General features: G+C 39.0%; 1 protein-coding gene across 1 annotated transcript in view; it reads right to left on the reverse strand.

Annotated features, from left to right (window-relative positions):
- CDKAL1 (CDK5 regulatory subunit associated protein 1 like 1) overlaps positions 1-21,430 on the reverse strand; it is a 415,564-nt gene extending 394,134 nt beyond the window's left edge. The window contains exons 1-4 of the mRNA XM_027748305.2: positions 21,385-21,430; positions 20,221-20,258; positions 18,390-18,556; positions 15,336-15,448 (exon numbers count right to left, since the gene is read on the reverse strand). Of these exons, the coding sequence (XP_027604106.1) occupies positions 15,336-15,448; positions 18,390-18,556 (280 nt within the window). The 5' untranslated portion in view covers positions 20,221-20,258; positions 21,385-21,430. The remainder of the gene's footprint in view (positions 1-15,335; positions 15,449-18,389; positions 18,557-20,220; positions 20,259-21,384) is intronic.
- Between the last annotated feature and the right edge of the window lie 4,202 nt (positions 21,431-25,632).

A 25,632-nucleotide genomic window follows, 5' to 3' on the forward strand; every position in this document is an offset into this window, starting at 1 on the left:
CTAAACTGAGGAAACTTTTACCCAAGACAAGAAATCTTCACTTTTCCATTGTTTAGATACAAACATCTTACTTTCGCCATCCAGCTCCACCTAACAAACTAATCCAGAGCACCATCACTTCAATGCGTTGAGTTACACATGGCTAGAATCTATTTTCCGTTTCCTCCTGGTATACAGTATTTCTAAGACCACTTCTTCAATACAAATGAGGTTCCCCTCATAAAAACTCAGTGAAAAAACTGAGTTTAATAAAGTTTTCGCAGTTAAAGAAAAGCAAAAGTAACTGCTCAATATTTCCTTAAAATCTTCCTACATGAGAAGCTCCTGTGCCAATATCTGCTAATATTTTTAATTTATTCATTTACAAAAAAAAAAAGTGTTATGTCAAATATTATATTTTCTCTTTAGTGTGTGCTAGGTAGCACACCTGGAACTTCAAGTACAAATTCATCAAGTGATTTCAATTAGTGCCAGGAAGGTGAGTCAAACCAGAAATGTTGTATATACACAATGCAAATAATCACTGATACACCAGTACAGGTGTGATCAAAGACGGCAGCCAGCAAGATCTCAGGAAGTAAATGAAGACCATACCCTAATAATTAAATAAATCCATGTAATCGTTACTGTAAGAGACAACTACAGCATTCAGCAACTCTATCTCTTCCCCCTTCCCAAAAAACAAGTAAAACACATTTAAGGATTAAAAAAAAAAAAAATTCATACATGCACACAGAAAACATGCAGTTCAGTAACATAAATGCCATTTTTGCACTTCACAGACCCTTTGGAGTTTGGTTGGGTTTTTTTTTTAATGATACACAGCACTAGCTGCAGCTGAAGCAAACTTTCTCTTTTTGCTGGAAGAATCCACATCTTTAAGAGATGCAAACTTTCCTGGTGTACGTACCTGAGAACCATGAAAATCTGCCTTGCCAAAATTTCTAAAATGTTTTTGACCACTACAGTAAAGGAAACGGACTGCTTAGCACATTGTACCTCCCGCACAGTGAAAACCTCTTGCTAATGCTGATCATTATGAAAAAACCTTACGCCCTCCTGATTGGACACAGAAAACCATGGCTGCATCACGCTGTAGGCGTCCTAGTACCACACCCATCAGCTTTATTTGGATATGATCTTTTCCACGAATGAACAACTACCATGCTCTACAATTATACAGCACACTCGGAAACCAAAAGTCCAATTTTAAGAAGATAGAAAGAAAGTTAGAACTTTTTAATTTTTTTTAAATTAAGCTTTCCCAGCTAAGATTCTGAAAATAAGGAGTTCATGTAACTAGCATGAACATACACAGATGATGATCAATTAAGAAAAAGCATACAAATCTCACTAATCTCAAAAGACTTTTATACTAATCGCTGCTTCATTTCCTTTGTGACCATATTTGAACTGACAGTGGATCTCATTTCTTCTGAATAATCTTCTAGGATATTTACACAAGCCTAATGTATGCAATGTTTTGCATTATTAATAATTCTGCAGGAAACGAAGGAAAATTTTACCTCACTTACTAGGGCTGCTTCTGAACTTTTAAGTCCTTTCAAACAATGCACAGTAAGGCCCTGAGCCAAGAGATCATTTGTAGTGGGATCAATTAAGTGACTAAATTGAAAATAAAATTCAATAAAATGCCATTTTTAACCTAAATGTTAATTTAAAAGGTTCCCTAGAATGTTTCAGTAATAATTGTGGTGAAAGCGCGGTCATACAGCGCCATCTAGCAGTGACTTACAGTATAGCAGTTACCATGACACCGAGTTTGACACATTAGTTTGTGAAGTTCTCATTTAAACAAACTCAAAGAAACCAGTGAAGTGCTCCGTACGATTGCCATAAGCAAACCTAAAGCTAAAACTTTACAGATCGTTTACAGAAACTTTACAGATCATTTACAGAAACTTTACTTCATGCCAACGGCTACAATTCTCTTCCCACTGACCTAAACTCTGGCCTCATAACAGAAGAGGAGAAGGTGTTTAAAACATCTTTCTTTGATAGCTTACTACTTCTGCAAAAAAAGCTTTCTAAAATTGATCTGGAAAAGCCATGTCAGCATTAAAAGAACTCTGATTATAATGTCGTCCTGTGTAGCTCTTACTGTAAGTTTGACATCAAAATTAAATTTTGACCTAATGTTTCTCCAAAGTGCTATCTTCATTAATTTTAAGTGGCCAAGATTTCTCTGCTTGTCATGACTAAAGCTATTGAAACATCTCAAGTTACATATGCCAATAAATTCAGGTTTTCTAACGTACTGGGTGGGGGAAGGATAATTTAAGGCCACAAAGATTGGCATCGAGATGGATTCTTTACCAGATCAAGTTGCACAAAATACCTGCAGAAATCAGTCATGGCACAAAACACTAAAACAAAGCATTCCAAGTCTAAAGCTCCAGTTTCACAAGCACATACTTTATCTCAGTATCTTTAAGGAAGCCATAGTGCTAAATGAAAGACAAGCCATCTCTTGCACACTCAGTCCTGGTAATGCTCTGTCCTCTTTATTTCTCAGTGTCTCAATGCATATGCATAGACACTTACAAAAATTTGCAGTAAATCAAACCAAGGATCTAGTATAGGTTTAGACTAAAATGGCCAAAAAATAAAACAAAAGGTTCCAGAGTATTTTTGAAACTGCAGTGGGAGAAAAATAAAAGCAAATAACAGAAGTGTGATGACAGTCTTTGGCTTAGCAATTCAGAGTTTCTATTACAAAAAACAATTAGAATACTGCTTTACGAGTAACATCAGTGTCCCCAAACGAGCCATGAAAGCAAATCCTTAAAAAAACCCCAAACTTGTGAAGCTCTATAAATTAGTAGCATTCAGTTCAGACACATGAAAAAAGGGAAGCAGAGAAGCAAGCTCTTCTGACCAGGATAGCATACAAGCTAGCACCAACTTTAACTTCCTCATCTTCAACAGTTTTATTCTAAAAACTATCTCCCATAAGTATTTTTCTATGTAAGTGTATTTCTTTTTTTTTTTTTTTTTTTTTAATTGAAGCTGAGTATGATAGAGTTATTTTCTAATAGACTTTGATCCAGATTTCAGCTGTCCTGGGACCTAAATTGGAAAGTTTCATAAACAATAGTTTGAATAAGGCAACAAAAAAATCTACCTACTACCCATTTATCAAAATTGTACACACTAGATAAACAGACTAGGGCACTTGAAGATTGATGTAAATAAACTGGATAATGTCCAGAGGAGTGGAACAAGAAAGGTCAGAGCTCTAGAGAACATGACCTATGAGAGAAGCTTTTAGGAATTACATTTATTTAGCCTAAACACAAGATGCCTATAGGGAGAAGGCATAACAGCATTCAAATATGTGAAAGGTTGCTATGCAGAAGAAAAGAATCAGATGTTCTCCACACTCACGAAAGAAAACACAGGCTTGAACTGTGCTAAAGGATATAGGTCACACACTTTTCAACCAGAAAGGTAGTTAATCATCCAAAAGAGGTTATGAATTCTCCATCACTCGAGGTTTACAACAACCAGCTAAAACTAATGCCAGTGAAGGGCCCAGCCCTGGGAAAAAGTTCACCACACAGGTGGCTTTTGGCCTGTGACCTATGACAGACTGCAGCAGTCTAAGAGGGGGCTCCACCAGTCATGAACACCAACTCAGAACCTACTCCCTGCAGGTGGTCAGGGAAAACAATCTTACTTAAAATTCCTCTCCCAATCCTCCTCTGCATCAGTTTACACCGCAGAACTAAACTCCTGCACCTGGCTGCTATTCTGCCTGCAGCAGGTGAGCAGCATCACAATGAGGTGCTGATAAACTATGGGAATTTCTCCCCAGCTCACTGAAGAGCAGAGGCAAAGTTCACAGACCCCTCCATTTAAATGTAGTTCTGCCTCAGTAAAGCGAGGAACCACTGACAGCATTGAAAAGCTACACCCATAAGTGAACTGGCAGTTACCTACAGAAAATGCTGTTTTTCCTGCTCTACCATGTTTGTATTTGGAAAATCATGGATAGGCGCAAAGACAATTCTGAACATGTAAGTTTTCCAACAAGCCACTTTTTTACAAAAAGACACAAGTGTCATGGCAAAAGTTTGTGGAGAAACTTTTCCTCCCTCTCAGGTTTCCTTGAGTTTGGGGTTCTATTAAAAACAAGACAAGCAAACAAAAAGACCCTTTAACAATGAGATTGTTCTCCTTTAACAAAAAATTCAAGTCGTGTTTTTCCTATTCTACTGTAATGTTACAAAGAATATTTGGAACCATCAGCAATATATAAAGGTGACTGTCTCACAGCTAAACTTATTTTTTTTAAATTTTCTGGTTAGTAAAATTCTAAAGCATATTCAGCTGTTATTCTCCTTCCATCACTATCAATTATAAGACTAAAAGTTCTGTTTAAATAAATACTGGATGCTCAAATTTACCATCATCTGATGGTCTACATCTTTACATTCACAAAAGAAAATTAACATTTCCAGTGGTAAGTAAATTTTTCAAAGCACGATAAAGACAAGCAGAAAAGTGGCAACCAATGAACAAACAACAGAATTTCAAAAGTCAACTATCACTTAGGGAATCAATTACTAACAAGCACACTTCTACCCTTAAAGCCCAGCCAACAAAAACTAAGGGTCCAAAACGCCTAATAAAATCAGCAGCCAAGTGTTCTGTCTTTTATTAAATTGCAAGCCAAAAAAATCACTTCTCTATACACCAGTGTCTTGTACCAATCAACAGCAATTCACTTTTGGCACGATTAACTCAAATCCTATTTATAGTTATCCAAGACAAAGTTTCTGCTTAGCTTCTTTCTGTAAGCAAATTCCAAAGCCAGGGATTTGAGACACAAGACAAATGCTAATGTCTTCTGTTGGGCCTGTTCCTCAGCCCCAACACTTAATCTGCTAACTCCAAATGGTAGCACAGAAAAGCTACAGGATTCACGGAAGTGAATACAAAATTCATGGATGTGCATTTCTGCATGCACATCATACCCTGGCTAAGCACAAGTGTTGTAAAGGCTGCACCAGCTAAGTCAGCTTAAGGTCTCCACGAGTGCTACACTGTTGGGCCACAACAGCTATCCCACTTTGCCCAAGTGGTTGAAAAGAGCACAAAAATCATAGAAACTGGCTAGACGAAGCTGAAGTTTCCTATGAACTGCAAAAATAGGTTATGAAAATATAAAACATTCTAACAGAATTTTATGATGCAATAAAGCCATTTCTCTGCACCTTTGAGATGCAGAGCAGTTCATCACTTCTCTCAGGGTGAAAGAGATCTCTGTCTATAGTATTTATGTGACCAAATAATTACTCAGTTTCTGTGAAAGGTTAAGAGCTTGTGCATAACTTGCTCAATTTCAAAATAGGCTTTCAAGCACAGCAATGCTAGAGAAGAGCAGGACTGAATATCCAGTGGTTATGCCATAATCTCTACCAGGACGATACAAGTACCATGGGAGTCTGCTCCAGCTTTGCCTAGGACTACAGTAACAATGCCATTCCACTAATACAGAGCTCCTTCCCTGCAAACTCAGGTGCTTCCCAGTGCACACAGCTCTACTGCTCCCAACACACACGTGGGACAGACTGCCCTTTGACAACTTGCTTATCTCCACTATTTCAAACATTATTCACAATAAAAGATTTTACAAAACTAAATTAAAAAAAGATTTAGCTGAAAAACCCCAAAAATTTATACAACGCCGAAGTTCCTGAAGATAAGCTCAAGAAAATTATATACACTCAACCAAAGCAAATTTTAAAAAAAAGTATTTGCACAAACCCTGAAGTTAATCACACAAAATTTACAAACACATTACGTAGGCTAGACACCACATTCAACTTAGGATGTTAATTCACAGCAAGTAGCACTTTCCCTCAAAAAACACATTAAATCAGATCCTTCATATTGTTCAGAATGTGCTTGGACAAAGTAAAAACCTAGTTTTTGAACCCTAGGATAGCATTGCACTTACTACAACAACTACCATTTACCTGAAATACTAGCCTTAACAAGCTGTAACAATTAATTACCAACATCCAACTGAACACCATCTGTCTTTACACTCATGGTTTTACTTATGCTGTTGTTATGCATTTCAACAACTAGTATTCGTTCAGTCATCCTCACCATTTTTAGTGTCTTGATGTAATACACACTGTAAGAGTGTACTAAGATTATTAAAATTAAACAAATTTTTTAATCATTCCTTAATGAACAACACATCAATCATTATAAGCAAAACCCTCAAATAACATTTCAGAGAGAAAGTCTTATATAAAAGTAAAGCAATGTCCCCAGACCAATAAAAATAAAGCAGAAAGGTGCTTCCAAATGGAATAATTCTTAAGAAAGGTGAATTTAGCAATTACACTTCATGAATCTCCAATCCTCAACACAGACTCTCTGGAAGGGGAACTGATGAGTCTAACACAAAACATAACTTAAACTACAGAGTGGTAACTGAGACAAAATAGAAGTACGAAACACAGACCTTCTTAATGCTCAATAGCAAACTCAGCAACTAAATTGACATAAGATTGGAATGACAGCAAATAATTTAAAGCCGGTTCAGTTGAATGCACATGACTGCACTTCAAATTTGACTACTGCTCCAGCACCCCTAAATTCAGTCGTTCATCCAGCCCAGAAAGAATGGGAAGCCTCAGTGCCCTCCCGGCTGACGGGAAGCGGGAGCGCGGCCCACCGCGGCACTCCTTATCCACTGCTGCCCCCTCTCGGCTCCTCCCGGTACGGCACCACCGCGCCCAAGGGCTCTGCCCAGCCCACCCAGAGATTTAAACCCTCTTCAGCTGAAAAAGCTACCCGTCTAAACTATTTCATGCATTACCGACTGTGTGTGTGTGACTACTGTAAGATATTTTGATAGAAAGAAACCAGAAGGGTAACATCTGAACTTGCTCATGCCAACCAGGTCTGGGGAGACACGATGCTGTATCATTTAAAAAAAAAAAAAAAAGAGAGGAAAAAGGCATAAGTAAAAGCACAGATGACCTGAGATACACTCCAAGGGTGAGATGGGACTCTGGAAGAGATAAGAAATTGCTACATGCTTTATTACTTGTTCACTCAGCAACAGGACCTGTTTTAACACCTGGGAGCCACAAAAGCACCTACCAGGCTTACATGAACATAACCCAAAATGGCCATGAAGAAGGAAATAACAATTACACTCAGGTCTAGCAGGCAGGGGAAAAAATAAATAAAAGAGAGAGAAAGAAATGGACTTAATTTGCTTCCATCAATGAGGAAAAGCACCAAAACCAATTTGTGTCACTTATCTGTTTAGTGAATTTCTGCTGTCTCCAGCCAGACTCCATAATCACATGGCAGTCTTTTCTCTTAGCATGCCCTCAGGCCTAACAGAGATAGAACAATACAGGTTAATGTTCTGTATTTGGAGACACAGCACAGTTCAAGTTCAGTTGTGCTACACTGACAATTCTTACAAGCAACACACTGGAAAGCAACTCACTCGGGCTGTCCTTTCCTCTGTGGAGTAACATACAGCAAGCAGCAACTACACACGTGGAGGCACCCACACTGCAACTGGGCAAAAAGCATTCCCAAAATAAATGAGAAGCATCTTAATGCAAAGCTGTAACCATACCAAGTTCAGAGAACTCCATCCTCATCCGCAGTTTCTCAAAACCAAGGAACATCTACCAGCAAATGAAACTGTAGCCAAATTTTATCAAGAGTCTGCAGTAAACATTAACCCCCCACCACTATTCTCCAATCACGCAGGGCAACAACTCTTTCGGATGCCCCTACAAATGTTCCTGATCAAAATATAATCTTGTTCCTACCTCTGAGAGTACATGGTCAAAGAAATCTCTTCAGGTTATAAAAAAATGGTCTGTTCTCCCATTAATTTTCATAAATCTTCTAAAAATTTTCCATAAGCCCAAAGAACCGTGAGACATGTGGAACTAAGCTCTCCATAGAGTGCCCCACAAAGCTCCCCATCATGTGTATGTCTATGTTGCAACTCACTTCATCACTGCTATTTATGCTTCATTTACTACAGGGGCACATTCCAGATAGGAGGATATGTTACCACAAGTTGAAATTTACCCTTAATGGTTCAATCCTTTTCAAAGTCATTCTTCTGGATTACATGAAGTTCAGCACTGCCAGAACTAAACCCCACTGTACAACCACTAGAGCATGCAGCCAACACTCCATCACTAGAACTAATCCTAAACATGTTATGTATGCTTAAATTTACCCGGCGGGCTCTCTACAAGTGTCTCTGAAGATACAGTACACAAAAGATTTATTTGGCCTCTCCAGCCTGCTCCCAAGTTTCAGCTGCCAGCCCTGCAATTGAGAAATTAAAATACCACAAGGAAAAAAAACATTCACAGATGAATTGTAAAATAGGTGATTTTAAGCAGGATAAAGAAAACGGTACACACTTGTCATATCAAGCTCTAAGGGCAGTGATACAGGATGCCATTATGAGGAGAAAACACAGACTAGTTCTTATCCAATTCTCCCATGACCAGGAGAAACACTTCCCAGTTTGAGAACTAGGAGTTCTGTCTGGTACTGAAGACAACATTCTCAAAGCTGGATACCCCACTTAACAGAAAGTTGCCCAACAGGAATAAGAAGCTGATGCTGAGGAAGCTGAGGTAGGAAAAACTCTCCGCAAAGAGGTTGTATATCTTGCACTGTGCTACAAGTCAGCAGTGATAAGTAACAGAAGTCTAGCCACACACAGGTTAGGAAGTTTTACAGGGAACACTGAAGCAGTAATACAAAGCTGCCAAAACCCACAATTATACATTAGTTTACCGAGACCTGGGGAACATGCACCGCTACAGATAAGTCATAGCATGGTATTGCACGAACTCTACGCTGCAAGAAAGCACCACAACCATTTCCAGACTCATCATCCCACTCACTGGCTTATGGGACACTTCGGCTTCACTGGGAATACCTGTATTCCTCCAAAGAACTGTGAAACCTTGATCGTCTCCAGTTGTGCAACTCCATCTGCTATATCCCATATCATCTGTCTTCCCCCCTATGTCCCATTTCACCCTCTCTCCTCATCTTCCTAAGCCATTTCACCACAAAAGTTTCAGATGAAAACCTCCCCACCCACATCCCACGCATTCATTGACTGCGCACAACCGAGCAGAGTTTTCAAGCCTGAATACCAAGAATCAATGCACAAAGCAAACTTGTGACAAGCAGCAACTCAGATCTTCTGAGAGCAGGAATCCATATCGCTGGTAAGGCAATTATCTTAAGACAACAGGTACAGAAACAAGCTACTTTACTGCCTCTCTCAGTATCAACATCCAAAAGCTTTTATATCCAGATGAGTCAGCTTGAATCTGAAAGAGAAATCTGTTGCAGGTAAGGTTATTAAGCAATGCAAAAACCATACAGGATTGTGACTCTACAAGTTATAGACAACAGGAGAATTCTTCGCTGGGGGTACAAAACACTGCAGGCATTTATGCCTCTGTTCACTTTCCTCCATTGCTCAGCTGCTTCAGAGGACAGTTTCGTGACTGTAGCGCTGTCACAGAAAACAGAAACACCTCTCATCACCAGAAAAGCAGTGGGGTGTTGTATTTTGTGGATTTAAACACACACCACAGACATCCTGTCCCCCAAAAAAGGCTGTAAAGACTCTTTTTTTCTAAATTGGCTCTGCACTCACAACCATTTGAAAAGTACAAATCCAAACAAAAGGGATAAACTTGAATTCTGATTGATAAGGCACTTAATGAGCATGTAATAAAGATTCTTTTTAGATTAAAAAAAGAATATTAAAAATACCTCACAATGAGGACGGCTCATCCCAAAAATTACACAGTAATCACTACTGTTTTACATTATACCTAAGAAGGAACACATGAGCGTGATCAGCAGGGTGGAGAGTAAAAAATCTAAAGACCAACTGCTGATTCTGACCAAGTAAAAGCATACACTAGACATCAGCAAAAATCTTAGCCAAAATACTTCATCAACCAGTATGCAAGCTGCAGAAAGCTTATTTTAATAGTACAGTAAACTATTTTAGAGATCTCTACTTTAAGACAATAAAATAAATCAAAATCTAAAATCATTAAAATTTCATTGTGCAGTAGAAAAGTACTTTTATAACAACACTTACAACAAAGCACCGGATTCTGAAGTGATTCACAACCCATGAATCAATACCTGTACAGTCTTAGTAATTTTCTTTATTTTTCACTTGGATGAATAAAATCTATGCTGCAGCATGCTTTGCTATGTCTGTATGGGGATGGCCAAAGCCTAAGCAAGCATGGTTTATGCAACTCCACCAACACTAGACAATGCTGTTGAACACCAAAGTCCATGTTAGATTGTAGCACCTCATCTGCTTTTCCACAGCGGACTGTTTCCTTCTACATCTGTCTTCTTTTCAACATGAGGTCTTAAGTAGATCAAAAGCATTTGTTCTTCCTTGTCTTCTTCCTTCTTTCTTCTACTCAAATGTGCTGTTTAAGCAGATGGACAGTCTTAAGGTAGGTAGGAAAAGCTATATACCTCAGCTATATCCGCTGGTAAACAAAACTGACAAATGTTTAGAAAATTAAAAAGCAGAAGGGGCAAAAAACCCTAGATAATTTCTTTAGCAGTGTTTCAAAATATTATTTGATATTTGCTTTAGAGAAATACATAAATTCTCTGCACAGGGAATTATAGAGCTGTAAGACACATAACTTGGATTATAAACACTACGCTTCAATAGCAATTGGCAAATCTCACTGATACAAGTCCTGCCAGCAAATACCATAATCACAATAATGGAGTGACCTCTATACAGCATCTTTCCATCCAACAACCTCACCAAAAAAACCTCCTGAGACAGTAAAAAGGAAGCCTGACCAAAGACTAGTCTAAAACTGCACAACTAAAGCTAAGGGTCTATAATATAACCTAGTTTCCAGGTGCTAAATCAAAACCAAGACAAGTGAATTAGCAACACAACAAATCCATCCCTTCTTGCTTCTAGAATCCCATGCTACAGGAGGAAAAAGTTCTGTGCTAGCATTTATTTCTAAAACACCACAGAAGTGTAGTGCAGATAAGCTGTGACTGGTTTAGCTTTGCTGAATGTTTAATAACAGTTTTTGCTTCCTCCTCATAAAAGAAAAAGTTAGAAATATCAGAAGAATGAACACTAAGTCATTAGCAATGCCTTTTCTGCCCCCAGCATGTTTTACAATGACCAAGGAGGAAATGCTTTGGACCTGAACAGCCTCAAGCCAGAAGCAATCACTACAAAACAACAAGCACACATAACAGCTTGATCCATCAAAATGCATTCAAGGCTGGACCAAAACCCATTAATTCCACAGAACCAGAAACCTACCAATGTCAACATATGCTAATACAACTACTCGCTTCAGAAGTCAATGTCTTCTATGTCTGACTACACATGTTCAGTTCCACTTTTCAGAGAGAAAGTACTATAAGTGGCACACGTACTGAACTCTCTTTCCAGACAAAAATCTGAGTCACAAGATTTGAAAGCTCCCAGTTTGCCCACTTCCTGTTTTTCACAGGAGGCATTACTTGTCTGTACCATGAGAGTCTCTTCCTCCAGGGCGTATCTCAAAGGGAACATTCCAGTAGGTTTGCAGGCATATCTAAACTATACTGCAAGTCAAGCTGCCAAGAAACCAAAACCAGTTTTAGAACCAGTAAAGCCATCGTCAGCTGTAGTGCTTTCAGAATATGAACAAGTACCCGTGGTACAGCCCTTCACTGATAGCAGCTGGTCCACACATTTCTGGGTGGCTCAGACTCACAAAAGAGCTTTGTGTTCTCACAGTATGGTATGCAAGATTTGTTCAGAATGCTGCCTACCTTCACCCTGTAAGAGCAGATACAAAAATAGGTTTGGCTCTCCTGGTTTCCCTTTACTTATTTTTAAGATGATGCAGTCCATGACTTTTAATCATCATTGCTGTTTTGCAGTATCTGGATGTTGTTGATTCACACTCCACTCTCTCCCCAGACAAAAGTAGTCTTTGGTGTGAAGAACTGTAGCACAGCCCTCAGCCTTCACCTTTGGATACAGACACTCCTGAAAGCAACACAGGCTGCTTGTACAGAAAGAATGTTTTTAAAACACATGAAAAGCCAGGAGGACATTATATTAATATTCACTTTCAGGTAAGTCAACTTATAAGGCAGGTTGCACTGTTACAACTTTTAGTTACCAGCAGGAAACTGTCTGATGCTGCTTTTCTCCCTTCTGTTTTTTTTTTTTCAATCTTACAATTAGACAGAAGACACTAGAAACAGTGCTTGACCATTTCATTTATAATGGAGCAATAATTGCAAGCAAAGCTCACACCTCATTCCCTAAAACCAGGACTTTATTCCATCACCTTTTCCGTAAGTGTTGACTCAAAAGCTTAGGAACATGTAGGAAACAGACTGATCCAAACACTTTTATTTAAGTAATAGTTGTCCAAGACACTGTAACAACAGATTCTAGCAACAGAGACAGGCATTGATTTAGAAAATAGTTCTTGCAAAACATTTTCTTTTTTTTTTCCTGTCCTCCATACTGTAAACAATATTAAGCTTAATTTCAAGAAATGTTTGAAATTTGGATTACTTCAAGCAATAGTTACTATTACTGAGTAACTAATTCACTCTATAGGACAAAGAGATTAAATCCCTACTTAACATTCTATCTGAACTTCCCAGATGACCTACTATAAAAAAAAAAACAACACATGCTTTCTTAAGAAGAGATTTACAAGAGACATTTGAGAAATATTGGGAAAATTTCTACATTGGCATTTCCTCTAAGTAAAAATCAAAAATGGATAGCATGAGCAATAACTTATGCACTGGATGCTAAACATCTGAACTGCCATTTTGTCAAGAGCAAGACTCTGTTGTCTGACTGCACACCTTTGAGAAGCAACTGACTCCATTTTCTCTGTACTCTCCTACTGGACATTGCTGTCTGCAACTAGAATCTTCCATGAGCCTTCTCTTCTTAAAGCTGAAGAAACCCAGTCTTCCCAATCTCTTCTCATACATTGTGTGCTCCAAAACCATCTTGGCTCTCCACTGGACTCACTCCATTACACCAACCTCTGTCTTTTCCTGTGGAGTCCAAAAAAGGACCAAAGCTGGATTACTGGACACAGCATTCCAAACACCATCTCACAAGTACTACACAAAGAAGAAGGATCATTTTCCCAGACCTGCTGGCTGCACTCTTGCTAACACAGCCCAGGATGCAGTTTGCCTTCTTTGCTACAAGACTTCACTGCTGACTCATGCTCATTTCTTGTCTACCTCAATCCCAAAATCTTCTTCTGCAAAGTTGCTTTCTACTCAGTCTGCCCACACTCACCCTTAACACTAGCTGAAGTTATGCCAATCCTAGGATTTTGCATTTGCCTTTGGTAAATGTCATATGGCTTCCATTACCCCTTTTTCTCGTCTATTAAGGTCCCTGTGAACCACAGCACTAGTTTCCACTTCAGATTCTGACACAGTTGCTACACTTGCATTCAGTTCCAGCTTCATTAACCACCTACTAAAGAGAAAGCTCAATAGATGGGTTTGTAAAAATTTACTTTAGCCAGAATTTGTAGCAAATATTTTTGTTCCATTGAACAAAAAGGAAATTTCCAGAGGACCTTAAATAATATCAGCTTAAAAAGAAGTTACCTCATTTCAAAAAGAAGAAACCACACTGCGTAATTTCTGCCTATCTCCTAGCATTGGGATTTGTTTAATATATATATACACATACACAGAAATTAACTAAATCAAAACTTCGATTTAATAATGACCCGAAACGAGAAGTTGATTTCATATACAACTACCAAAATTACTCTGTATGTATTCCTGTCCCTGCAATTGCAGCTTTTATTCAATTTTTAGTTCTCAGTTTCAGATTCTAGATGTAGACTTCTACTCGAAAGTTATGAACACTTAATTTTCTAAAAAGATAAGGTATCAGAAATTTAACATAGTTCATTTCTTCACTGCACTCCATCTTTCCTACATTTCTCCCAATAAAATTCCACAAGCACAGGAAAGCCATCGAAATCCTGACAAGCCAGAATTAGCTTCTGGAACAATATGCATTAAAAAAATTCAGGTAAAGAGAAGTTAAGTTTAAAAAAGCCATAACAAAGCAAAGTGAGAACTCATTTGTAATCTTACACAAACAGCTGTCACAAATAAGACTTTTTGGACCAGCACTCCATTTGTCTGTGGAAAGAGCACACCTACTCCAGAGTTGCACCAATAATTTAAGAATCACCTGGGTTCCATAAAATGGTTCAAGCAGTTGAATAATTCAGTATCTAATTTTTACTTATACAAATGCAGAAAGATCAACCACAATAAAGGAAAATGAGATGCAACTGCTTAACGGTATCATGAGATATTCAAGAAAAGAAAAAATCATTTTCTGAAATCAGGAGTAAAATACTTTTAGAAAAATGTCAGGACAGACAACCCTGCAGTCTTTCAGTACAAGCCAGATGCAAGTTTAAATGCAAGACAGACCTGAACTTGCATTAATGACTAAAATTTATTTCTATTTTAACTAGTCATAAGCTAGACCAAAAAATTCAGATAAATACTTAGCTATTGAAATACGACATTAATCTAACTCTTCAACTCTTATGTCAACACATTTGCATTAAGGAGATGAAATGTAGTCAGCACAACCACAAATTTGGGGTTTTTTTTTTAGGACTGGGAAGGAGGAACAAAATGATGAAGAGCGTTTTTAAGTACTTGGAGGAAAGGAAAAATAGCATTTTCAGCTCTTTGGAACCTGCATCATCCCACCTCCATCCTAGTGATCATCTCTCCTGAAACAAAAGATCATTCATCTGGAGTAGTTCATCTCTGCTCCAGCACCAAACACACACTTCACCAAGTGACAACACACCACCTTTCTCTCTCTCCCCCTTGAGTTCCACCGCTTGCAGTCAGAAAAGCAAGAATTAATATCTTTCCCTTCCACTCTTATGAAAACTTTTCAATTCAGTTAGCAAGCAAAATGCCCAAAAAAAGGCACTGCATGACACCTATTAGATGTCTGCCCTGTCAAGATAATCTAACCATTCTGAAAGCACTCATCTTGTAATCGTTCTGTTTAATGCCAGGAAAACACTTTACCTCTGCACCTTCAAATCAGAAAGGGATCGGAAGGGGATTTTTCAAAACTGTTATTAAGACTAAGAACATTTGATGTCAGTTTGACAGCTCTGAACATTCACCCCAGAAAAACTGAGTTACTCAAGTCATATCATTACCTGTAATTTTGTATCCATATGCAGCCAGCTGTCCAGCCATATATTCACCATCTGAGTTATTGTGAGAACATCCCCATGTACGAATCCAGATTTTCTGAACACCAGGAATAATGCTGTTCAGGAAAAATGAATGAAAAAGGCAAGTTAAAAGATGAACAAGTTTCCCCTTTAAGCCCACTGAACAGACTCAATGAACTGTAATTCTTCAAACATAAAATATGCAACACAAACAGTAACAACTCCAAAACAGCTGAGGAAAACCACTATTATTATGTGATTTTAGTGTAACAGGTATTAGGTCTTGCTGGGATAGAGTCAGCTTTCTTCAGAGCAACCTGTATAGTGCTGTGTTTGGTATCTGTGACCAAAGCAGTGTTGATAACACCCCTATGTTTTAGCTGTTGTTGAACTATCCTTGCTTGTTTCCCACTGTGCTCCATCTCACCACAAGTGGGTTGGAGACGGACAACAGGTCGGGAGGAACATGAACAGAATAGCTGACCAAAAGGATAATTCATTTCAGACGACATCATGCTCAGCAATAAAAATTGTGGGTTTGATCTTTCAAAAATAGCCATTGTTCTGACACTGGCTGGGCACCAGTCTGCTTGTGGGAGGTGGCAAATAATCGCTTTTGCATCACTTGGGGTTTTTCCCTACTCTTTCCTTCACTTTAACTGCCTTCATCTCAACCCACAAGTTTTCTCACTTTCACTCTTCCAATCCTCTCCCTTGTGGTGGAGTCAATCCACAAACAGCTGGAAGACAGTTTGAAGAGTTTTAGAATGGAGAAGGTACAAGAGCTGTAGGACAAGAAGAGATTCGGTACACTGTAGTTATGTTAAAGCAAAAACAAAAACCCCAACAAAACCACACAAATAAGCAAATAGCAAACAAAAAACCAAGAAAATAACCCAACAAAACTCCAACACCCCTCAACTTTCTGAAAATTATCCTATCTTGTAACAAGTAACCTTCAAGTAATTGCACTGAAATTAGACCACCAGCAAACAAACTGTGAAGAGTTAAACTGCAACCTTTTATATTATGGTACCCACTGGTTGTAGCTCCCTCCATACAAGCCAGCTTTATAAATTCTTAACTTAGTGGCCACCAGCCACACGAATATCTGAAAGCACATATCCCAATCTTTCTGGGTTACAGAAGGAGCATGACAGACATGCAGCCTGGAGATAGCACACACAGTGCCCAAAGAATCAACAAAAACTTCTGCAAGAAGCTCTCATTGAAATTCCTGGGATAACTGCCAATGAGCTAAAGATGTCAGTACAAGAACACCACACATCCTGGTACACAGTGCTTCGCCCTGCATACATCTTTTTTTTTCCTTCCCCTCCACGCTTCTTTTTTTAAAAGATGCTTCCCTTAGCTAGAAATAGAAATTTGTTGATGGAACATTAATGATCATTAAGTGTAAACACAGTGTATCTAGACTTCCTACTGTCTAAACAACACATGCTCAACGTGCTTTCTTGGGTCAAAAACACTAAAACACAGCTTGTTAGATTCATAGTACCTGCATACTTTGGTGGATGACGTGCTAGTGTGAAGTATCTACAGAGCACCAGTTCAGCTGTACATACACTCCTGGCAGACTGGAGCCAATGCACTTTTAGGGGCATTCAGATAAAGATGCATTGTTATGCTTACAAAATCCCTTTTGAACACTAATGAAAAAACAAAATTTAATTTCCCCACAGGAAATTAAATTCCCGTACCTATTTTATTTTCATCTTTATCATACAGGGAGATTCTATACACCAACTTAAAACTAATGGAGGAAGAAAGAGGAAAAAAAATCCAGATCTCAGAAATGCAGTAGAAATTGGAATCAATAAATGAGCTGACCTATACTCTAATCAATTCCACTGCAGCAGAAAGCTGATTCCATTCTTATGGGAATCACAAGTAGGAAAAATGCAAAGATACATTCCATGGTTATTGCATACTATTTCCACTGAAATAAAACAGCAAGTTCAAAAGTTTGAAGTTTCACCGTTTCACTTGCAGGATGTACACACAAAAAGTACAGCCTCTGGAAATCCCAGGTTCCAGAAAACAGGATGAAAGACAAGCAAGGAATATGTAACCTTTGTTAAAGTGGACCGGGTCAGGAATACTTCAGCAAACTGGGCATGCATAAGTCCCTGGGCACTGACGGGATGCATCCACAAGAGAAATATGGATGTACGGGAGATAGTCCAACAAAGGGCCATAAAGATCATTAAGGAACTGGAACATGTCTCATATGAGGCAAGGCTGAGAGTGCTGGGACTATTCTGCCTGGAGAAGGCCCAGAGAGATCTCATCAAAGTATATAAATACCCAAAGGAAGAGTGCAAAGAAGACAGAGCCAGATTCTTTTCAGTGGTGCACAATGACAGGACCAGAGGCAACAGGCACAAACTGAAACACAGGCAGTTCCCTCTGAACACCTGGAAACGCCTTTCTTGCTTTAAAAATGACCAGCAACTGCCACAAGTTAAGCAGGGAGGTTGCAGAATCTCCATCCCTGGAGATATTCAGAAACTATCTAGTCCAAAAAGCAGTCCTGACCAACTGGCTCTTGGTGGCCCTGCCTGGGCAGGGGGTTTGGACAAGACGACCTTCCAACCTCAACCCTATTGCAGTTCCCAGGATTTTGTTCTTATTTCTCATTAGAGATGCCAAAAGGCTACTCCAGGACTGCTATTTGAAGAGCTCAGATTCTATTTATGTAATTAAGATGAAGCAGACAGTTTTTCAGAAATTTTTTTACATATAAAAGCGTAACAGAAACCATTTTTCCAGTCTGATTATTCCATTCGTCAACATCTCAGTGATTACTGATTTCTACAGAAAATTTACCCAGGAAAATAAATTTGCTTAGGACTTATTACTTATTCTCCCTACATTTTATGAAGACTATTTTACTCATTTTTATCCTGTGTTCAGATTTATGAGATAATGAGAACTTCCACCTTATTTTTAGAAGCTGACAGTGTATACAAGCTGCAAGAAAAGTAACAAGATCGGGTCGATGTAAGACTTTACCTGTCACTTGGGGGATCATCTTCTGTCTGAACCTTTTTTTGTGAATTGCGTTTCCGCACTTTTGGAAAAACATTCCTTCTCACAAACTGTCGGTCGTGTGGTTTCACATCTTCTGCTGACACAATGTCTTCAATATCCTCAAGTACTGAATCACAGGCAGCAGGCATCTTCAAGAAGTGTTAGAGAAGGCAGGCATTAGCAAGCATTGGAATACAAATCCAAGGCCCAGGATCTACTGTATATGTTCTCACAAATAAAAGTCAGATATATTTCTCATATACATGCAATATATCATACACATGAGGGACTGAGCACATAAAAACCGATATCTATGGAGAGGTACTTTCTGATGCCCTCTTCCCCTGATACCTCAAACACAGGCAGGGAGAGTCACAAATGCCATACAGACTTTTAGGGGCATCAAGCACAGGCAAAGACAAAGCCACAAGCCATACAGACTTTTAGAGCCTTTTTAAAATAATCTGTACCTTGTCATCTTCTAGTTCAAAAACCCTTCAGCTCCTCTGACACAACATATCCAAGACACAAGTACTTTTAATCATGTCTGCATCATAATAAAATAATGACTTCATGTTATGTGATGGATGTGCTTCCGCTCACATCACAGAAGAATGAAAGATACAGAATTTAAGCTCCTGCTTCAGAGGCTGTTGTGGCTCTTTTATTTCTATGCTGAAAACAGGTGCATGGTATTTCTTCAAGACAATATGTCTTCACAGTCTTTTTGAAAACAAACCAAACTGTTTCTAGAATTCCTGATCCCACAGGCCTTTCATCTGAACTACCTCATTCATTAGGACAGCAAAATATTTCTATCTTCAGGTACGAGACGTTAAACCTAACTAATATAAAATAAACAGTTTATAATATGGCTAGTATAATATACTAAAAGATCACTAGAATCTAATTATATTTTCCACAAGGAAGTAAATAAATATGCATATATATCCTCCCAGCAGATGTCAAGATTCAGATTAGTTTTCAGGAATTGAAAAAAAAAGTTATTTGCTAAAAGAGCCTATAAAAAGTTATTGCATTAAATACACATTTCACACTGTGCTGTGTGTAACTAACTCTTAATTAGAATATAGTCTGATGTACCATTGGAAACCTGGGGTTTTATGTATCTCAACATTTTACAAAGGAAATCACGCAAGGGCATTTCACAGAGTTTACAGGGAAAATACAACACTTTCCTGTCTCACAGAGAAGAACAAAACAACCAAGGCTTTAATTTCTTTAAAACCAGATTTCAGGAACAGAAGATTCACTACTGGCATAAAGATACTTCCAGATGTTGCAAATGAATTACTGCAGAACATAAGAAGTTAAACACCTGTGCATTTTCCCAGCATGTGTCCTTCAGTCAATCTTTCAAAATATACTTCAAAATAAAACTTCATGTAACCTGAACCAAAACATCTGTGTTTAACTTAAAAAGGAGTAGAATGATGTCACAAAGAGGATGTATGTGCCACAGCAATTTAAACATTCATCTTGATAGAAATCCCAGGATCTATAAAATAATGCAGCAAAGGATGAACAAAAATAAACTGCCGTGAAAAGTCCAGCAATAAAGGGTATGAGGGGAAGGTGACATCTCTTACACTACTTCATACCAGTGACAGGATGTACAAATAGGTAATGTTATCAACTGAGTACATGGGAGGGAAAAAAAAGTTTTGATTTGTTGTTCTTTTCTCTCTTCCAGAAAAATATCCAATATAATGGAGCAGCTAGCAAAGCAAATAAGCTTAGCTTATTCCAGCGGCCCATGAAAGAAAGAATACAGCCGAATTAAAATTCCTACCTTTTTAAGCGAGGTCTAAATCCTCTTGGATAGGAATCCTGGGGGGGGGAAACAAAAAAAAAAAAAGGAAAAAAGACATGGCATGAAGGAGCAAAACTAGAAGACAGAAAACCATGAGTTCACGTCATCGTCCAAGAAGCATTCGTCCTCCCTTTGCAGAAATATGTTTCTTGCTCAGTGTGACCTCATCTGACTGGGTACACGCACTGACTGGCTGACAAGGTGGAACAAGGAGCCATGCTTTCCCTATCCCCTGAGCAGAGGCACTGTTCTTTTTGTCCTTCTCTTATACAGCCATTTTTGTCAAAGTCAGACATATTTACATTATCTCAGACCTCCTCCAGATTTCCATCTTCAATCAGGAGTTTAAACTTTTGAATGAAAGAAGGGAAAGAGATTAACAGTAAATTTTAGGTAAAGCCACCCACAACTTTTTTTTTTTCAATTACAAACACCGTGAAGTTATTTTAAAACAGATAACTCGATGTCTGCACTAGTTAAATACACATGAAAGAAGCAAATAAATAACTACAGATTCTGGCAGCTATTCTGACAGATTGACTGAAATCAGAGGCAAAAACAAAACCAGAAGTTAGTGTATTCTTCTCATAGTACCAAGTTGCACCTACAGAACTTTTAATTTCTCTTTAACAATATGAATGCTAGTAAATAAATAGGGAAAAAAAAAAAAACACAAAAAAAAAAATAATAAAAACGGTTTTAACGCCTTGACACAAACGGAACTCCCCTTGCACCAGCTTATTTCAGTCACCCCTGCTCAACCTCCTTGCACATACCACGGGAGGGCTTTCCACAGAGAACAGTTTCATGCATGTGGAAGGCGACCGCTCTTTTCCCTCTATTTACCCATAGGTGTCTCCGGTAAAGCTCGGGAATGAAATCCCGGGGCAGAAGAAAGCAGTGGCATTAATACACAGCGAGACCAACTATTATATATATGTATGTGTACATGTATATGTGTGTGCGTATACATATACATACAAATACAGCCACCCAGACGGGCCCACCCCAAGCTCCCAGGGAAAGGCTGGGCAAGGGGCAACCCAGGGGCAAGGGGCGGGCGCCTAGGAAAGGAAAGGGAGAGGGAGAAGGAGGAGAGGGAAAGGGTAGAGGGCCCCGTCCGGCTCCGGCCCCGCCACTCACCCGCTCCTCTCCCGGTCTCCGCCATCGCGCCCCGCCCCCGCTGCCCCGCGCGCGCAGCGGCGCCACGACGGCGGCCGGCGGCGGCCACAACGCGGTGGGCGAGGCGCCGCCGCTTCGCCACAAGGCAGCGCCGTCCCTCAGCGGGACGACCGGAGCGCCTCCCGAATCCCTGGAGGCACCCACCTCTGTTTTAACTGGGAAATTAGCTTCGCGTTTCCAGTTAAACCAGTTGGGGTTCTGATGTATCTGATCCAGATGAGTGATGAGCTATTCATTCCTCTTCTGGCCGCAAGGCTTTTTTTTTTTTTATTTTATTTTAATTTTAATCGTTAATTTCCTCAAAATACAATGCTAGTAGCTACTCTTCTGAATAGTCTGAAATATATTGATATTACATAAAAAATATTTAATATGAGATGGTTAAAATTTCTGGCTTTGTTTTCCTCTAATTTCAGGCTAGTAACAACTTTTCTTATTGATATTTAGGAAGCAGACAGATTATTAAGTGTATAGTGTCCTTGGTGATCAAAGTGCTATAGCGTGTGAGCATAATATTATTTCCTCATTATTAATATACACAGCTAGCCTAAAAAGATTGTTTACATTGTATCTTTAACACACTTATTTTATTTTCAGATAGTCAGCTTTGGGGTGTAAAAGTCACCATTTCTTGTAATTGCATTTTGAACATTAAGTTGCTCTCTTTAGAAGGAGCCATTGGAATCATTTTATTCTCCAGATAGCAGATTATAGTATCCCTCGGACTGGAGGGGAAGTGAATGAAAGCCCTGAGTATACTCCAGAACAGGTCTATTGGTCTGCTCACTGATAAAACTTGGCAACTTCTGCTTATGAATATCCCTTCCCCCTCCTTCTACTTAAAAAACGGTGCTTATTTTATGCCATGCTTATCTGACAGTGTTCACAGGCAAAAAAAAAAAAAAAAAAAAGTAACAATGAGAACAAAGTAACAGGAGCATTTTGAAGAAGGGAACTGGGACAGAAAGAAATAAGCACTTTGTTTAAATTGGCCTTTAAGAACAAATCTTTCTGGGCAGGACTGAGCACTATTAATATCACTCTGGCTTCATGGTAGAGTCATTGTTACAGCTTAAGATATATTTGCCTTTGAGACTGGTCTTTGTCTAAGCGCACAAGTACTTTTCAGAGATACTCTCAGCGAGACACAGTGTGATGTGTAATTTGTTATTTTCTGTGGCACTTTTAGCCCAGAAGAGAATGGAGGAAAACATTTCAAAGTCGGTGGTCAGGTTGATCTTTTTCAGACATAGTCCTACACAGTATGGTGTAAGAAGTCCTTACTATGTCAGTAAGTAATGATATCTATATAACCAATCAGTGTCCTACTGAGGTTAGCAATTCTCGTTTTTTCTTTTCAGCTTCCCATATTCAGTTTTCTAAGTGTTTCACATGCAGTCCTGGAATTCAGCTTCTCTATTCTGGGAGCATGGCACTGCACTACCTCACAGTTGTCCTGACTAGCCAAGTGTTACCCCTCTGATTAAATGAAACAGGGCAGACACCAGTGCTGGTTTATGGTTGACTACAAGAGCAAAGCACAGATGGCCTGCGAGACATAACCAAAAATCTCCAAATGGCCAAGATTGACAAACGCTGCTCATTAAGGTTAGGCAGTGATCTCCAAGAGCAGCTCCCAGGCAGGAATAACCCCTGAGTCCCATACCTAGTGACATAATTAGGCCACGCTGATCAGTTTCAGCGTGATCCAGCAGAGGCTTTACTTTGTCCCGCTGCCAAGAATTCATAATATCAAGCAGTCCTTGTTGCCAGCACAGTTCTGTTCAGTCCTAGGATGTAACCACAACGTGGAAGGCACTCTTCCAGTGCTTTTGAAGCTCACAAATCTAAATTATTTTGTAGCATATTCATAGTAACAAATAAAGCTGCATGCAGGCTGCAGGTAGCACAGCAGGTAGAAAAGAAAGCAGATGATTTCCTACTGCCTCCCGATCGCAGGAAGAAAGTTTATCTATACCTACCTGGGAAAACTGCTTTTTAAGTGACAGTGGCTGGCAGTACAACTCCCAGTAGTGGCCTTCATGCTCCAGTGCTCTGAATGTCCAAGGAGCAGCTTCAGAATACATCCTTTCCAAGCTGCCTGCATACCTTACTTCCTGCTCTTCAGAGGTGGTAGAATCGAAGACACCAGCCTTGGGCTGGGGTACCATCTGAAGTCATTACAGGTTTTGCAAGAGTAGGTAGTTGGAACATATAAAAACTACTAGGAAAATAAAATCCAAATCTAAAATTTAGCTCATGGTTAGTAGGAGATACATCCTTAGCTGTTTTAGAGCAGCTCAACTACAATCTTAAGGGAAGGGAAACAGCCAGGGAGGTGAGGGCTCAATTTTTATATGGCAGCCTTATTCTCTGATAACTAACATGTAGTTCTGGGTAGAAATAAGTGGGAAGGTATTGAGGAAAAAATGGAGAGTCCTAAAATAGATACAAGAAATCAGATTTTTTTTCCCTCTATTCTTGGAATTTAGGAGAATCTGGCTCACTGTTTGTGAGCAACATTCAGCACCACTCAGAATTGGTAACAATCCAGCCTGTTATGTGTGAAACTTTCTTCCTGTCAAGTTTTCAAAAGAAAATAGTGGGTTAAGAAACTCCCAGACTTAATAAAGGCAAAGCATTCTGCCGATCATTGCTTAGCTATAGCATAATATCCAGACAGATTTTGCTTCAGCAAGAAAAGCAGAACGGGGAGATGGATTCTACTTGTTTATGCTTTTGTTAGTATCACTCCATTGACTTTGCTATGCAGGCTCTTGGTTCACTTAATCTTGAAAATTGTGGGATCCAGGAACACTAATGGCATTGTGCATTAACTGAGTTACATACAGGGGAAAAGAAAAAGACATATACTGCTAAATTTGATGCTTCTGAACATGTAGCAATATCTCATGCTACAAAAGGTACCTTACATGTCTACTTTCTTTCTACAACAAAATTGTTCATATATGCTTCAAGATCATGATGTAATTTACTCTTTCAGGTGTAAGTCAGAAAGAGAAAGTGATGGTGTCTTGTCACTTGTAGGTGGATGAATTCTTACTGTAGGTTCAAGAGCATGAAACCCCCCCTTTCCCCCCCCCCCTTTTTTTTTAAACTCTTTTCCTGTGTGTAAAGGAGTAAACAGTTGCCTGTCATTCAGACCAGTTTTGACAGATTTCTCTGAAACCTCTTCCGTCTGCTGGCAGCTGAGGAACTCAGCACAGAGGCCCCAGTAAAACCTCCCTGAAACAAATACTTGTACACTGAATAATGTTAAGGTACACCTCAATTCAGGTCAGAGGAGCAGAATTTTAATTTAATTGGCTGGTTTTTTAGCCTGTACCTCAGCACATCCTAACTTTGCAAAGCAGATATAAAAAGCAAAAGAGAGAGAAAATGACACAAAAACTGGTAATTAGTAGCAGATTCTAGGGGCAAATAAGAAAGTGCTTCTGGCAGTTGTAGAACAGAGAAAGTGAGAACAGACCAGGGAGCTATGGCAGATAGGACAGATAGAGATTGTAATTTCTGCTTCAAAGGGAGATCAGAGAACACAGTCCTCTAGCCCTCCTTTATTATTTATTAGGAATATACACAGGATCTTTGCAATCTTCCTTTCAGTACTTTCTCCTACATGCAGAAGTTAGAATATGTACAGGTGCATGGTGAGAAAACAGGAGCTTCTCCTAGTGTGCAGAAGTTGACAAGACACATAAGGCTTGCTCAGAAGTGCAACATTTAAGCAATCAACCATTTACTTTGATTTTATGGATGGCCATGTATCTAGAAAGGTGCAGCACCAAGACCAGAAAGGATGTACGAATTTGTAAATGTAAGTCTGGTGCAAGAGACTGTTGGTGGTGACTCAAGAAAACAGAAATTCTTTTCAGAGCTATTATTAGGAAACTTTTGGAGAATTATCAGTAGGAAGGTCAAGCAGAACTGCATTGATGCGATTTAATCCTAAAATAACACAATTTCTATGAAGTTTGCAAGAAGTCTGTTTCTAACTCATATGGGAGGAGAGGGGATAAATAAACTTGTGTTATCCCAACCTCTGGATTTCCTACTGTGTCTCTGTACATGTGTCTTTTATTCTTGTTTCACTCTGGCTTAAAAAACCATGAAAAACTTATTGTTGGTATAATAAAAAATGGGATTGAGACTATCTGGTGTCAAATGAGTGTGAGCCCTAATAATGAAAAT

Source organism: Pipra filicauda, unplaced genomic scaffold (genome assembly GCF_003945595.2).
Source record: "Pipra filicauda isolate LSUMZ 115617 unplaced genomic scaffold, ASM394559v2 scaffold49_size4853605_pilon, whole genome shotgun sequence".
Lineage (NCBI taxonomy): Eukaryota > Metazoa > Chordata > Aves > Passeriformes > Pipridae > Pipra > Pipra filicauda.